The sequence below is a fragment of the Rana temporaria genome, chromosome 12 (genome assembly GCF_905171775.1).
Source record: "Rana temporaria chromosome 12, aRanTem1.1, whole genome shotgun sequence".
In the NCBI taxonomy this organism is placed as follows: Eukaryota; Metazoa; Chordata; class Amphibia; order Anura; family Ranidae; genus Rana; species Rana temporaria.
In genome coordinates, this window is record NC_053500.1 from 99,215,764 (window position 1) to 99,232,301 (window position 16,538).

The window sequence follows — 16,538 nt, forward strand, 5'->3', positions numbered from 1 at the left end:
GTCTGCTCTAAATGTGTAAACCGATTTTCTAGGACACTCAACCGGCTCTCATTAATTTCTATTTTATCCGAAAGTGTTTTTATGTCTCCTCGTACTGCTTCCAAATCTCTCCGATGTGTCTCCTCAACTCTGGTGACCAAAGCTTCCATATCTTCCTCCACTCTAGAGACAAATTGCTCCATATCAGCACGTGTTGGCAATGTTTGTAAATCTGCCCTGGTTGGGAGAGCCAAAAGCAAAGTCCTGATATCAATCTCCTCATCTCCATGTTTCTGCTGTATTATATCTGGGCTCGGATTTACAATTGAGCTTAGACTAGAACTAGGGGAAACACAATCTTCTCCCCCCTCCATTAACCCACTGAATACTGTTAATGTCAATATATTTCTGTCCTGTGCTTTTACTACAGTATCTGCCATTTCAATGATCTCAGGCAATATCTCTATGGGTTTGGGGGCCTCTAGTGATAAATCTGTATATTGCAGTGTCTTTCCCTGTTTGCCAAGCCCCACCACCTCGTACCTCTCCTGTATCTCCTGTGTCATGCACAGAGTATCGTACCGCCCACAGCGCTCCTCCGGCTCCCCGGATCTCACAGGCTCTGATGACACTGAAGATCCCTGCCCGCACCTGCGCTCCTGCACGGCGACGGCAGCAGCAGTGGCGGTGGCGGTGTCCTCTGTTGCAGAAGTTGCAGCGGCAGTGGCGGCTGCTGCGACTGCGCGGGTCAAAGGAAAAAACCTTCGGATCTCTGGCTGTTCCACGCCTCTCTGCACTCTGACACTGCGGGGTCCAGTCTCCCTCCTCCTCATTCCAGGAATACAGCAAAGGTAACAGTAACGATAAACAAAGCACTATAAGCCGTCACACATCCACTTCATTGAGTCCTATTAAAGTCCTGTTGATGGTTATGGCTTTTGTTTTTTAACTGTGACCGGTATGTAGAGTATGAAAGATATGCGAGTTGTACGAGGTATGCACTGCAGAACACACTGAATATGCAGGGTATGCACAGTATACAATGAATGCAATGAATGCTTCTGCACAAACCCTCCATCCACCAGCCAGCCAGCAAGTCTCTCATCAGTCTTCTCATCAATCAGTCAGTATCATCAACTTCTCCAGTTTGCCAGGTGGTTTAGGGAGAGGTCTGAGCGTGTGTTACTCTACTCCTTCATCTTGCAACCACACCCCTTTTTTGTTTTTTCTATAAAAAAAAAAAGGTGACTTGACATCTGGGGTCCTGTGCTCACATACACCACATCCACTTCACATTGGTTTAGCCCAGTGTTTCTCAATTCCAGTCCTCGGGCCCCCCCAACAGGTCAGGTTTTCAGGATTTCCATTATTTTGCACAGGTGATTTGATCAGTTTCACTGCCTTAGTAATCACCACAGCCTTTTCATCTGAGGGAAATCCTGAAAACCTGACCTGTTGGGGGGGCCTGAGGACTGGAATTGAGAAACACTGGTTTAGCCCAAGTCCACCATGCAGGACTTGGGAGCAGCAACGCCACGCCAAGGCCCCACTGGTGTTGCTGTCCATTCATACCACATTCACACGGTCGTGGGGATAACCTCTCCCTGACGACCCAAGGTGACACACCTTGCTGGCAGGAATGTCACTCACACATTCACACACCAGTCACACTGTAGCCTGCACTACGGACTGTGTGCACTCACTACGAAAATAGAAGCTCATAATCTGAGCAAAGAAAATAAAAAAGCTCATAATCTGAGCAAAGAAAATAAAAAAGCTCATAATCTGAGCAAAGAAAATAAAAAAGCTCATAATCTGAGCAAAGAAAATAAAAAAAGAGCACTCATTTGCCCTGTCGTGGGGCAGGCATGGTGCCATGGCTCCGGCTCCTCAGTTGTCTGGGGGAAGCCTCGGGTGGGGCATCAGGAGGAGGATCATCCCCTGCTCTGTCACTCCTGGCAGATGCTGGCTGCCTGCCCTCCAGCGCAAGGGCAATGCGGGTGAGGACAGTGTTCGTCTGGGCCTGCATCCACAGCTGGCGGGTGGTGGCGTGCCGCTGGTGGCGCCTGGTCTGCCTCGATGGCAGTAGTGTTGGCCTGTATAGCCACTCCCAGGCTCTTCACCTCTGCCATGAGGCCTGCTGTTGTGGCCTGCAGCTCCCCAATGCAGGTCACCATAGCAGCGCAGTTCGCACTCACATCCTGCAGGCTGTCAGAGATTGAGGTGCTCTGCTCAGCCTGCTGTGTGAGGCACTGCTGCACAGTAGCTGTGGTGCCCTGCACAGCCACTGTGCATTCAGCCTGGGTCTTGGCTGAAGAGGCCAGGCTGTCTGCCACATGGCGCTTCCCCTGATGGGGGAGGAGGGTGAGGGGCTTCCCCTGATGGGGGAGGAGGTTTGGGAGGGTCCAGGGATGATGTTATCCTCCTCAAGGTAGACACCTTCCTCAAGATCCACATGCTCCTCCTCAACTACCTCTAGAGAGGTGTGGGCACTCTCCTCCGGGGATGGCGTGGGTCGTCCAGCAGCTGACCCTACAGCACATCTGTGGATGACACAAAGCATTCACATGTTGGTGAACCCACACACTTGTCACATGTTCTCTTGCACCCCCTCACATGCTACACATCGGATAGGGGATAAAACACACTTACCTGTCTTCAAGGCCTGGTCACCGGAGTCAAAGCCCTCCATCTGCTCCCGCTCCAGACAGCTGGCGATGACCTCCTCCTCATCAGTCAACCGCAGAGCAGAAGCTGGTCCTCCTCCCGTGCCCCTGGCGTGCCTCCTCATGCTGGCCAACTTATCACGGACCCAACGTCTCATGTCATTAATCTTCTTGTTGACATCGTCGGGGGTCCTGGTCTCATGCCCAAGGGCATTGACCTCCAGGGTGATCTCCAGGATCTCCCTCTTACGTGCCCTGCTGGTCCTGGCACTGTGGGCACCACGGAGGTACACATCAAATTTGGCTGTTGCCGAGATCAGGATAGCCCTCTCCTCAAAAAAATTCCTCTTCCTCCTCTCCTTAGCAGCTGCCATCGCTCAACAAAAGTACTTTGCTTCATTCAGGGGGGGAAACAAGCAGGATGTACTTTTGTGCCGGACGGGCGTATGTCTGGGCGTTTTTATGCGCTCGTCATATCCCAGGAAGTTGCGCCGGCGTAGTTGTGAGCATGCACACAGGGGTGCGGTCATACGTCCGTGTCACTGCGCATGCTCCGTTCATGATACGCCGGGCGTAAAACACTGCTCCACGCTCGGACCATCATTTGCATGGGGTCACACCCACTTCCACCTACGCCGGCTTAAGCCTTCGAAATCGAAGCCACGCCGACGCAGCTTGGGGAGCACTGGCTTCCTGAATTCCATGCTTGCCTCTCTGTGCTGCGTCGGCATAGCGCAAAGGAGATACGCTACGCCCGCATAAATATGCGCCAATGTATGTGAATCCGGGCCATAATGTTTGGGGGTTCTAAGTAATTTTCTAGCAAAAAAAACTGTTTTAATCTTGTAAACACTGAGTCTAAAAAACAAGCAAGGTCCTTAAAGCAGGGGTTTCCACTACATTTTGCATTCCGTTCATTAATCGTTTTAGCTGTATACATAGCATCACTTACCATGTCTAAATGCGCTGCCGTTCCGCAGACTTCTTAGCAAAGAACACTTTATATTCCGTTGTTCTGATGGATGTTATTTTGCTTGTGGGCATTGTGAAGCCCACAAGCAATTACTTCCTGGATTTCTCTATAGAAGAATAGGTAAGCGCCGCCCGTCCCGCCCCAATCTGCTCAAGGCAGCATCAGCGCCGCGCCGTCAACCACTTGGGTTGCACAGGGGAGGCGCAAGGCATCATGTGACTTAATTTCCCAGGAGCATTAGCGACGACAGGAGCCGAGGGAGCCGACATCAGGATCCTCAGTGAATAGGAAGGCAGATTTTGTGGGACCGCATAGCAACAGGCATTTCAAGGTGAGTAAAAATGTTTTCTTTTTTTTTCTTTTTAAGGTCTAAGGTACAATATAAAGCAAATTTATATTTTTGATGGAACCTCCGCTTTACGTGGTTAAGGTGAAGTCTAGTTCCCTTTTTCAACATTCCATGGAGGGTAGCTTTGTTGAATGATCAATGTTCATAGAGAAATTTGTAGATAAGGGAAATCCCCTTCACATTGATTCAATGGTCATTGGAAAAAAAAAAAAGGCATCCTCTGGTGGTGGGATTTTCTTAACCGTTAAAGTGGTTATAAAACAGCAGATACAAAAGTGTTTTTAGAAGTCTTTACTAAAGGTCACACGAGCTGAACAAAGATTGGTGAATAGTTTTAAATATTACTAGAATACAAGTTTCCATTGTAAGCAAAAGTTCAAAACATTATTTTTTTACATTTTTAAACCCCAGATCTCTCCATAAAGAGGACCTTGTCATGCTGTATTGTTATCGCAAGGGATGTTTACATTTCTTGCAATAGCAATAAAAGTGATAAAAAAAAGTGATGAATAAATACGTGGGTCACGCCCACATACAGTATGTAAACAGTGTTCGCACCACTCATGTGAGGTATCACCACAAACGTCTGAGCGAGAGTGATAATTCTAGCATTAGACCTCCTTTGTAACTATAAACTGGTAATCTTTAGAAAAAAGCAATGACTGACATTTTATTCTCTAGGGTCTCTCCTAAATATTAATATATATATATATATACACTTGTAAACAACAAGTGTCAGAAAATGGCCTGGTTAGCAAGTGGTTTTACGGATCAGATCACACCAAGCAGCACTGGATCATGGCCATCCAGTACCGTAGCCAGACCCTGAAAACTTTTTTTTTAAATTATATATACACACACACACAGTATAGATAGAGGTGTGAGGTTTAGAATCTCTGACAGGTTTTTACTGCGGTCTTTGTCTCTGCTAGCAAGAATCAATGCCTCTGTTTGTCTTAGTGACCATTGTCACCGGGACTGCGAGGGTAAATTCAAAATTCACCAGATATCACCAGAACAAGAATAGAGGAGAAATCTTCTGATGACAGCTAAAAGAAGATTTTTCTTCACTCAAAGTTAACGACACAATTTCCACATTACAAACAAATGCCCTAGATCAGTGGTTCTCAACCTTTCTAGTCCTGTGACCCCTTCATAAAATTTCCCAAGTTGTGGGGACCCCTAACAGTAAAATTATTTTCATAGCGTGATTTGTCAGCATCCAAGGCAAGACAAGTAATTTGTGCCCCTAACCCGTGGACATTTCACGCTCCCGGAGTCCCTTCCACTCGTACAATATTAAAACCCATTATGGTACATTTTGGGATGTACCACTATTTCTCTTTGTTCTCCTTTCTTTCCCTTTTATCTCTCTCTATCCTAATTTCTTTTTTTTTTCCTATCCATCTCTCTAGCCATCTTTGTTCTCTTATTCTTTCTCTCCCTTTCTCTTTGTTCCTCCCACTCGTTTTCTCTCCCTTCCACGTATTCTCTATTTGTATTCCCTTCTCTTACTCCTTGGTGGGGTGGTGGGGCGAAAGGCATTAGTGGCAGTGCTGGCGGGGAGTTCTGATCAGCCAACTTAGGTGCTCTATATCAAGGTCATCTGCTGATCTGAGAACTGTAGTGGGGACTTTTAATGGCAACTATAAATCACAGGTAGTGTTACTCACTGTGTCTCCAGCTCTGTGGTGTTTCGCAGCCATGACACCTATGCCGAAATCAGGAGATAGGGTCTCCTCCAGCCCTTCCCACTCCACATTCCTCACCAGTCAGCTGACCTCTAGTCTATGCCCCCCCACCCATGCTGGGAACAGAATGCGAAGAGGCTAAGTGGGTGGCTGTGGGCTCCAGGAACAGCCCAGCTGGGCTTTCACAAGCTCCAGGGAGACAGCCCTGCTAAATGGACATGAAAAGGCTGGGAGAGTGGTATGGGCTTCAGGAACAGCCCAGTATTCGGGGACCCCTGGCAAATTGTCAATCAACCCCTGAGGGGGTCCCGACCCCCAGGTTGAAAACCACTGCCCTAGATCTACTAACAATTATGTTTTACATGGGCCCTTCTATCTGGATACAGATTGATTGGATAGTTTAGGCAGGTTTTGGTTGATATAAAGTTGGCTGTACCAAGATTGTACAATCAGTTTGCAGTGTGTGAGGGCCTGAGAGTTCCTTTCACTTCATGTTTTCTATAAGACAAAAGGTAAAGAAAAATCTCCCCAATGTGACACAGATGGAAAAAAAAGACAGGATTTTAACACTATCCTATTTTCTATTAAAAATATTAAAGAAAAGTTGAACACCACCAAACATGAAGCCAGCTATTGGAGTTTATTTGTACAAGCTCACATGTAGATCAGTACTTTCTGCACAAAGTGGGATTTCCACAGGAAGTAAGCCATGTGTTAAGAAACATCTTCCATCAGAACCAGAATTTTATTTGAAACACATTTTCATTTAAGCAACTTAAACATTTGTTGCATGGATGTGACAAACATCTGTACTAGAACCAAAATCCCCACATTTTCTCTAATATGTGTAATACCTATATCATCAGTACCACCTAGTGGCCATAAAGATTTTGTTTTACTGATTCAGGTATTTATGGAGAAAAGCGCACTTTGACCACAAGGTGGTGCTGACAATATATGAACTACATATATTACAGACACTACAAGGAACTTTTTCTACGTAGACTCCTAAGTGCTGGCACCAGCCATTCAGATATTATTGCATTTTATCATTTCCATGGTAGGATATTCTCCATTCATTCTACAATCAACACTTCCTAGCATTTGCAAAATATAATAAATCTTATACTTTAATGGTATGTTACTCACAGTCAGGACTGCACTGACAAAATTTTTCACAAAAGTTCTGTGTCATGATGCATGGACAAGTGCTATCACAATGATGATCTGGATGGTCACAGGGCTGGTAGTTGTACACCTGATTGGCTGAATTGTCTATTAAAAAAAAAAAAAATATTCATTAGTTTTGAAAAATTTGAATCACAAAATGTGAACATTTCCCTTCTGCATTTGGAGGCAACAAAACACAAGTGTTCAGAAGAACCCCCCCCCCCCCCCTTCTTCCTATCTCCCTCTCTAACAATTAGCTTTTCCCCTTGCCAGTTTCTGGATTAACAATTACAGTGAGAAACTGACTACTTGTGGGTTCTTTCAGAGATCTTGCAACTAAATATAACAAAGGTTACATTATAAAATCACACATGTGATATAGACTTCCTATACTAATAAGACATGTCTCTGCTTTTGGAACAGTTAGTAAAAACTTGTTGACCGGGCAAGTAGAACCATTAGATTGCTAATTCCTTTAATTGGGCAGCAACTATCTTACTACTGCAAAGTTGTCACCATTGCTGCTGCTGTAGCTGCTTATATGTTAGTTCCAATGCTAGCCCTGTTAGGGAATAACCACACCTAGCTCCACCTGTAGCCCTATAGACTGACAGCAGGCAGGATGCATGAGAAATCCAGTTCGCCATCTGCATTTAGCATTCACTCACAAAGCCTACCCTGTACATAGTACTAAATCCCCAATGGGCACCTGAAAATGATCTTTAAAATTGAAGAAAAGCTTAACTATAACTAATTCCATACCTCCCAACAATTTGAGATGGGAATGAGGGACACCTACCAGAAAATGTATGTAGGCATGGGACAAGCCCCCGCCACACCCCCTTATAGGAGAATTAACCCACAAAAAATGTTAATTAAATCCACAAGGGCTTTTTATTTTACCACTACTATTCCTTTATATTGGCTTTTAAAATGTACAAATGCAGTAATTTGGAAGAAAGGTTTAGCACTGGGAAAGGTAAAAGGTGCATTTTAGATACAGCTATATGGATCAGACCAAAATGAGGGACAAATGAGGAGGAAAGAGGGACATGGGGACATTGCTTCAAATCAGGATCAGTCCCTCGAAATTAGGGACAGTTGGAAGCCATGCTATTCCTATAAAAGTTTCCTCCCTCCTGCTCCTAACTATCCTGCCCAACCTTTATAAAAAAAAAAAAAGTGTACTTTTCTTTATTGTACACCACGGGACACAGAGCCTCTTAATCATTACATAGTGGGTTGTATGGTCACCAGAGGTGATTGGACACTGGCACAACCAAATAAAGACATTTCCCCTCCGTATAACCCCTCCCATCAGGGAAGTACCTCAGTTTTCTCACCAGTGTCTAAGGTGTTGGACGCGAGTAAGATGTGCTGAAGGAAGCTCTGCCAAAGAGACCCTATGGGGTAGAGAGCTACACTGCCGATCCATCCAAGACGCTTATTTTATTACACCAAAACTGGATGGTATCCGGGCCTCGGATGAGGTGTCGTCTGTAATGTCTCTTTTCGGAGGACTGGGCTCTAGGGTCCAGCACTTTCGCTCAATACGCTAAAAGTCCTGGCAGAGTCTTTTACAAGGCCCAGGGAAGAGGTCTCCTTTAAGTAGGAAGCCATACCCCTGAAGGATGGCACGCAGACCCCACCGTGATGGGGGAAGATTGGTTCTGCTTGGCAGAAAAGCTGCGGCGGGGACAAGGTGAGTTAGGAAAAAGTCCTACGTTTTAAACTTAAGGACTTTTCCAATTTAGAGTGGGTGTATTTTTTTGGCCGCCACTGGGGGGAGTAAAGAGCTGAGTTTGACTCACCATGCTCCAGAGCAGTGTCAGTTCCTTGGGACAGCACACTCCTTCCGCTGCAGAAGCTCTGCCATAGACGCTGCCCTCCTCCTCCTTCCAGACAATAACTGGAGGATCTCCCTCACAGAGGAGAACGTCATTAACCGCGCAGGGGTGCAGAGGATGCACCTAGGACGCGCGCACGGAGGTGCGCTTTATGACAATCTCAATGGGAAGGAGGAGCGGGCCTGAACAGGCACGCACGCGGGTGTGCGCACGTGCGCAGGCATGTCTTATAATGGCAAACAGGCAGGAAGGAAGAACCTCACATGTCTGGAGCTTCCCTGCAAGGGACACAGCAGCGGTTAAGGGCACGCAAGATCTCCATGTGTTTGGCCGTGCACTCCCAAAGGATAAGACACCCACTCTGGCATGAAACTGTGTGTTATTAGTTGCATACTTATATGTAGATTGCTAAACTAGCACAGTAGTATATGTGTTGGTTGGTACCTTGGCTTTGCTTGATAATAGGTCTTCGCAAATTAGAGGTTCTGGGACTAGAAGCAAAGAAGCATGCCTGTGCCTGTGTCTGCATATGTCACTGATGACAACTTGGCGATAGCCCTAAACAACTTAGAAGGGAGAATCGCTGCGTTAATCGCAAAGTCCTCAGAAAAGGACAAAAAGTGAAGCAGATCTCCTCCAGTTGTTTTAGATCTCCTTGCAGAAAGACCTGAGGAGGATGAGGCCCCATCTGGGGATGAGGGATCCAATCATCAGAGGAACCTTTTTCTGCTTCTCAGGTTCTAAAGTTACAGGAGCAATATTATACTGAAGCGGTGCTCTCCACATTCAGATTACCCGCTAAGGAATTAACTGAATCACCTGTCTCCTCTCTGGGGGCGTTGAAATCCCCACAGGCTGCTTGTGCCTTTCCGATTCATCCTTTTTTGGAGAATCTGATTGATTTACGCAGACTGGAAACACCCAGATAAACGTTTTTCTTCTAGGAAGTTTGAAGTGCTTTATCCTATGGAGGAGAAGTTTACCAAGAAGTGGAGTCTGCCTTCTGTGGATGCAGCTATTTCTTGTGTAAATAAAAGCCTAACTTGTCCGGTGGACAATGCCCAGGTATTTAAAGATCCTTCTGAGAAGAAGTTGGAATCTTTACTAAAATCTTCCTTCCTCCTGGCAGGCGCAGTAATCCAACCTGCTGTAGCAGCGGTGGGTATGTGTCAGGTCTTAACAGACCAGGTAAAACAGGGAATGAAAGATCGGACTTCGGAACAGATCAAAATTTTTGGTGAATATGCCTAGGGCCTTATGTTTTACAGTGGATGCCTTCAGAGATTCTAGCCAACAGGCATCCCGCCTCACGCTCCAGCTGGTGCATATGCGCAGACTTCTTTGGCTAAGGCATTGGTCAGCAGAGGCCCCATGCAAAAAGCTTCCCCTTTCATGGCAAACGCCTCTTTAGGGACGATTTGGAGCTGTATATCCAAAAGATAACGAGCAGTAAATCTACCCTTCTGCCAGAGAAGAAGAAAAACAAGCATCCTTGTTTTAAGCGTTCTCTCTCTCCAGAAATCCAGGACAAATGGGTTGTATCCGCAGTATCCGTAGGGTACAAGCTGGAATTTTGAGAGTTCCCAAGCTCAAGGCTCTCCAAAGATTCACTAAAAAGAGTGTCCTTCATCAAAGGATTGGATCACTTGCTGTTCCAAAGAGTAATCACAGAAGTACCCCTAAAAGAGCAAGGTTCGGGTTTTTATTCAAACCTCTTTGTGATTCCAAAGCCAAACGGAGACTTCAGACCCATCCTGGATCTAAGATCTCTAAATCAGTTTCTGAACATTCACCATTTCCGAATGGAAACTATTCGATCAGTGGTCGCCACCCTAAAAGGTGGAGAATTCATGGTGTCTATAGACATCAAGGACGCATATTTACATGTGCCTATCCATCCCGCTCACCAAAAATTCTTAAGGTTCACGGTAGAACATCGCTACTTCCAGTTTGTGGCTCTGCCCTTTGGTGTGGCTACCGCGCCCCGGGTATTTACAAAGTTATTAGCCCCTCTGTTGGAAAATCTGAGGGCACAGGGCATAGCGGTAACGGCCTATCTAGGCGATCTACTTGTGATAGATCAGTCAGTGGCAGGATTAGATCACTGTGCTCACCACAATAAAATAGAGAAATAGAGTTACCACTCCAGATGAGTGTATGGAAACAATCCGTGTCCTCTCAGAAAAGCCCAGGTGCCGGCAATGCACGAAGCAAAATTAGAAAGAATGTCTGGACAGCCACACTCTGAAAAAAACTTTCGGTTGCCTTTAATTGGTAAAAAAGCTTTAAACACCACACATCACAGCAAAAATAGGGGATGCAGCTGACACGTTTCACACTATTGATTAGTGCTTAGTCGACTAAGCACTAATCAATAGTGTGAAAGGCGTCAGCTGCATCCCCTATTTTTGCTGTGATGTGTGGTGTTTAAAGCTTTTTTACCAATAAAAAGCAACCAAAAGTTTTTCTTCAGAGTGTGGCTGTCCAGACACCACAATAAAATACCTGGAGCATTTAGGATAGATTGTAAATCTACAAAAATCCTCTCTACAAGCCCAAAGAAGGGTAGAGAATGTAGGCATGATTATAGACACAGCCCAAAGCCGGATATTCCTACCAGAGCTAAAGATCAAGTCTCTAAAAGACCTGATCCACAATGTCAAGGCAAAGAAAAGGACGTCTATTCGCCTTTGCATGAGGCTATTAGGGAAGATGGTGGGCTCCCAGGCTGTCCCTTACGCCCAGTTTCATTCAAGACCACTTCAAGGTAGTATTTTAGCTGCCTGGAACAGGAAGATCCAAGCTCTGGATCTATCCATTCGCCTGTCTCCACAAGTGTGCCAAAGCTTCAGTTGGTGGTTAAAAACCAAGAACTTGCAGAAAGGAAGATCGTTTCTCCCAGTCACCTGGAAGGTGGTGTTTACAGATGCCAGCCTAATGGGCTGGGGAGCAGTGTTAGAAAAAGCTTCAACCCAGGGAACCTGGACCAAGACCGAAGAGAACCTGCCCATCAACATACTGGAGATGCAGGCAGTATACTTAGTATACCCTCAAAACCTGGACACACAGGTTACAAGGCCACCCAGTTCAGATTCAATCTGACAATGCTACTGTGGTAGCTTACATCAATCACCAAGGAGGCACCCGCAGTCAGGGTGCTCAGAAGGAGGTGAATCGGATTTTGGCATGGGCAGAAGAACATGTTCCTTGCCTCTCTGCAATCTTCATTTCAGTGGTTGAAAACTGGCAATCGGACTATCTGAGTGGCCAGCATCTGTCACCAGGAGAGTGGTCTCTCCACCCCGATGTCTTTCAGGCAATATGTCAGAGATGGGGGACCACGGATGTAGACCTACTAGCTTCCAGGTTCAACAGGAGGTTGGACAACTTTGTATCCAGGATGAGAGATCCTTTAGCCTTCGGATCGGATGCTCTAATAATTCCCTAGAATCAGTTCTCACTGATCTATGCATTTCCTCCGATTGCTCTCTTACAAAGGATCAAGAAGGAGGGAAATCCAGTAATCCTAGTGGCCCAAAATTGGCCCATAAGGCCCTGGTACGCCGAGATCATAAAGAGGGCGGTAGGAAAACCTTGGAAGCTTCCACTTTGCTATCGCAGGGTCCAGTATTCCATCCTTCCTTACAAAAGCTAAATTTGACGGTCTGGCTACTGAGACCCACATTTTGAAGAAACGAGGGATCTCGGGTCCAATGCTTTCTACACTCATTAATGCTAGAAAGCCAGCCTCCAGGCTCATCTGCTATAGAGTCTGGAAGGAATATGTTTCCTGGAGTAAAAACAAGAAATTGAATCCTCAGAAGTATGACATAAGTAGGATTCTCGCCTTTTGCCAGCTAGCAGTGGATATGAAATTAGCCCTTAGTACTATCAAGGGTCAAATATCGGCTCTATCAGTCTTTTTTCAAAGACCGCTGGCATCTCATTCCCTAGTTCGGGCTTTCATTCAGGGGGTACTGCGGATCAATCCGCCAGTCAAATCTCTCTTGTGCCCATGGGATTTGAATTTGGTATTGTCAGTGTTGCAAAAGCAACCTTTTGAACCTATTTGCCATATTCCTTTAATTCTTTTGAGCAGGAAAGTGGCCTTTTTGATTGCTATCTCTTCGGCTAGAAGAGTATCAGAATTAGCAGCTCTTTCTTGTAAAGAGCCTTATTTAATTTGTCACAAGGACAAGATTGTTCTACAACCCCATCAAACCTTTTTACCAAAGGTGGTGTTGGCATTTCATTTGAATCAAGATATTACTTTGCCTTCCTTTTTTCCTGATCCGCGGACAGCAGAGGAAAGGTTATTGCACTCTCTAGATGTAGTGAGAGCAGTAAAAAGCGTATATCTGCAGGCAACCGCTCAGATACGTAAAACAGATGTTTTGTTTATTTTGCCAGATGGTCCCAAGAAGGAACAAACGGCATCCAAATCCACCATTTCACGGTGGATTTGACAAGTACCGTATTTATCGGCGTATACCGCGCACTTTTTTGCCCTGAAAATCAGGGCAAAATCGTGGGTGCGCGGTATACGCCGATACCCGTGCCGAGTTTTGAATACTGCGCCGACATATACCGAGCGCAGTACACTCAGGTATAGTCGGGCAGTCTCGGCTCCTTCCGCACTCACGTCCTGGACGTACAGGACGTCAGCGCGGGTAGCCGAGCATTGCCGACAATACACGAGTGTACTGCGCTCTGTATATGTCGGCGCAGTATTCAAACTCGCCACGGGAAACGAGCGGGGAGGACGCCGCAGAAGGACGCCGGACCCGCCGAAGAGGACACCCGACCCGCCGAAGACGGACGCCGGACCCGCCGAAGACGGACACCGCACCCGCCGAAGAGGACACCCGAAGCCGCAGAAGGACGCCGGACCCGACGAGGCCGCCGATGGACGCCGCGCAAGACAAAAAACTGTAAGTACAAAAAAAACGTTGTCTCGGAGATCACTCCAGAAGAAGTCACACTGGCCATTAAGTCTTTCCCAGCAGGTAAAACCCCAGGGACGGACGGCCTACCCATAGAGTATTATAGGGCCCACGCAGAACTACTCGCCCCCAAACTGGCTCAGATGTTTAAGGCTTGTTTACAACAAGGCTCCTTACCACTTTCTATGAGAGAGGCCCATGTTGTCCTCATTCCAAAGCCTAATAAAGACCCTAAGCTGTGGGCCTCCTACAGGCCGATCGCGCTTCTCAATTGTGATCTCAAAATTTTAACCAAGTTACTGGCCACTAGACTTAATAAAGTAATAAAATCCCTGATTGACTCTGATCAAACAGGCTTTATGCCCGGTAGGTCCACAAACATTAATATTCGTAGATTATTCTCTAACATACATGCCCCCCATACTAACCAGGGTACTAGGACCATTGCCACCCTGGATATGGAGAAGGCGTTTGACACAGTGGAGTGGGTATATCTGTGGGAGGTGCTTAGACGAATGGGATTCCCGCTGGAATTTATAGCTTGGATGCGCACACTCTATACTGGTCCCACGGCATGCATTAAGCTAGATGGCTCCCTGTCTCCTCCGTTCTCCCTGCAGAGGGGCACAAGGCAGGGATGCCCTCTCTCCCCGGCTCCCTTTGTCCTGGCCATGGAGCCTATTGCTGAGGCCCTTAAAAGCTTGGCCGAGGTCCGTGGTCTTAGGGTGGGCTGGCTGGAGGAGAGAGTGGCTCTCTATGCGGATAATCTGCTGCTTATTTTGAATGACGCTGGTGACTCTCTGCGAGATGCACTGGATATCATAGATGCCTTCTCCGCCTTCACGGGGTTGAGAGTGAACTGGCACAAGTCTCAGTTGTTCCCAGTGGATGCAGGGGCCAGGTCCTCCTCACCCTCCTCTCTCCCACTTCAGTGGGTTGAACAGTTCACTTATTTAGGTGTAGTTGTTTCAAGAGAGAGTGGGGACTTTGTGCGGCTCAATCTTGACCCTGTCTTGGTAGTCATTAAAAACAAATTAAAAGCATGGAGTAATCTCCCTCTTTCCCTCATTGGGCGCATTAATCTTCTCAAGATGAAAGTCCTCCCTAAATTCACATACATTTTTTAGAACTCCCCACAATGGCTGACTAAAGGTTTCTTTAATTCTCTCAGGCAACTCTTCCTCTCCTTTATTTGGGGGTCCAAACCACCTATATTCAAATATACCACTTTGGACAGTGGGGTCTTGGCTCTCCCTGATTGCCACAATTACTACTTGGCCACTCAGCTTGTGACCGCCCATTGGTGGCTGCAGCCGGACCTGACCAACTATGCGACGGTGTTGGAGGCGGCCGTAGTGGGTTCTCTGGAGGCATTGAGGGGGCTGCTGTTCAGGGGGCCTAAAACGCCTCACCATTTCACCCCTTCGAGGCGTACCACTCTGCGGGCATGGAAGGTGGGTGAGGCACTGAGGGCACCCCAGCCGAACTCTTGGTCTCCTCACACCCCCCTGTGGCTGAATCCCAACCTATTGCAGTTCTATACCATCCTGGACCCGCAGGCCTAGGCCAAATACAAAATAATGACCCTTGAACATGTTATCACCAACAGAGAGCTCACTCCCTTTCACTCCCCTCTACTATTTTGATTTTTTTCTGGGGGGAGAGCAGGCATCCGCTCCCACTTCCGGTAATATCACCACCGAGTATCCACTGGACGCCTCTTTCGCTACACAAAACTCAGAGCAACTTGAGCATGTGCAGTGGGCAGCCAGGTGTGAAGCCGCAAGGAATCACAGCTGGCTGCTCACAGGAAACATGCTGGCGCTGGAGATCTGCAGAACAGTATTTGTAGCTGCTGACTTGTCTCTTTTAAACAGGGAAGAACCATTTTAAACCAGAAGAGTGAGGACATCAATATGTATGGTGTCATGCGTGTACCTAAAGGGGCATACCTATAGTGCCATGCATTCACTGTGTAATGATACAAAGAGGAGACAGGCTTCATTACACATCAACCATTCTCTGCATTATTGAGCATGTGAAAGAGGACCCTGCAGCATTACATGACTGCTCAGAACACCTCAAAAAAAGGTGTATAAAAAATGCAAAAAATACTGCTAGTGAAGGCTACAAGGGGGAGATGGGGGGGGGTGAGTAGGTGGGGTCTGAAGCAAAGCACTACAAACATATTACCAAGCCAGTACTGAATTCTCTTCTGTTGAAACACATACTTTATGATACATTGGATTGTATTTAGGATGACATACATACCTTTTTTAAGCTGAATCTTTCTGCAATGTGCAGCCCACAATCTAGATCAGAAATAGAAGAAAATCATTTAAATAGCTAAACACTTTCATTTCCTATAATGAAAATATGTACTACACTCATATTTGCCAGCCAAAGAGTTATGTTAAATTTGGTAATACAAACACCCTTGGGGGTGCATAATTTGCTTAGCTGAGGTAAAGACCAAACAATGTCTGTCTTTAATGTGAATTACAGGCCAATGTGTCCCCATTCCTTAACCACTTTCCTTACTGGGCACTTAAACCCCTTTCCTGCCCAGACCAATTTTCAGCTTTCAGCACTGATGCACTTTGAATGACAATTGCGTGGTCATACAACACTGTACCCAAATGATATTTTTATATTTTTTTCCCCCACAAATAGAGCTTTCTTTTGGTGGTATTTGATCACCTCTGCGGTTTTTATTTTTTGCGATATAAACAAAAAAAGACAGAAAATTCTGAAAAAAAACACAATATTTTTTTACTTTTTGCTATAATAATATTTTTTTAAAAAAATATTTTTTTTTCTCAGTTTAGGCCGATACGTATTCTTCTACATATTTTTGGTAAAAACATCGCAATAAGCGTATATTAATTGGTTTTCGCAAAAGTTATAGCGCCTACAAAAT

General features: G+C 46.0%; 1 protein-coding gene across 3 annotated transcripts in view; it reads right to left on the reverse strand.

The window, feature by feature from the left end:
* Window positions 1-16,538, reverse strand: part of EZH1 (enhancer of zeste 1 polycomb repressive complex 2 subunit) — a 394,387-nt gene that overhangs the window by 136,563 nt on the left and 241,286 nt on the right. For all 3 annotated transcript variants that reach the window (XM_040329824.1, XM_040329823.1, XM_040329825.1), the window contains 2 exons: window positions 15,890-15,930; window positions 6,808-6,933 (listed from right to left, as the gene is read on the reverse strand). In XM_040329824.1, coding sequence (XP_040185758.1) covers window positions 6,808-6,933; window positions 15,890-15,930 — 167 coding nt within the window. The remainder of the gene's footprint in view (window positions 1-6,807; window positions 6,934-15,889; window positions 15,931-16,538) is intronic.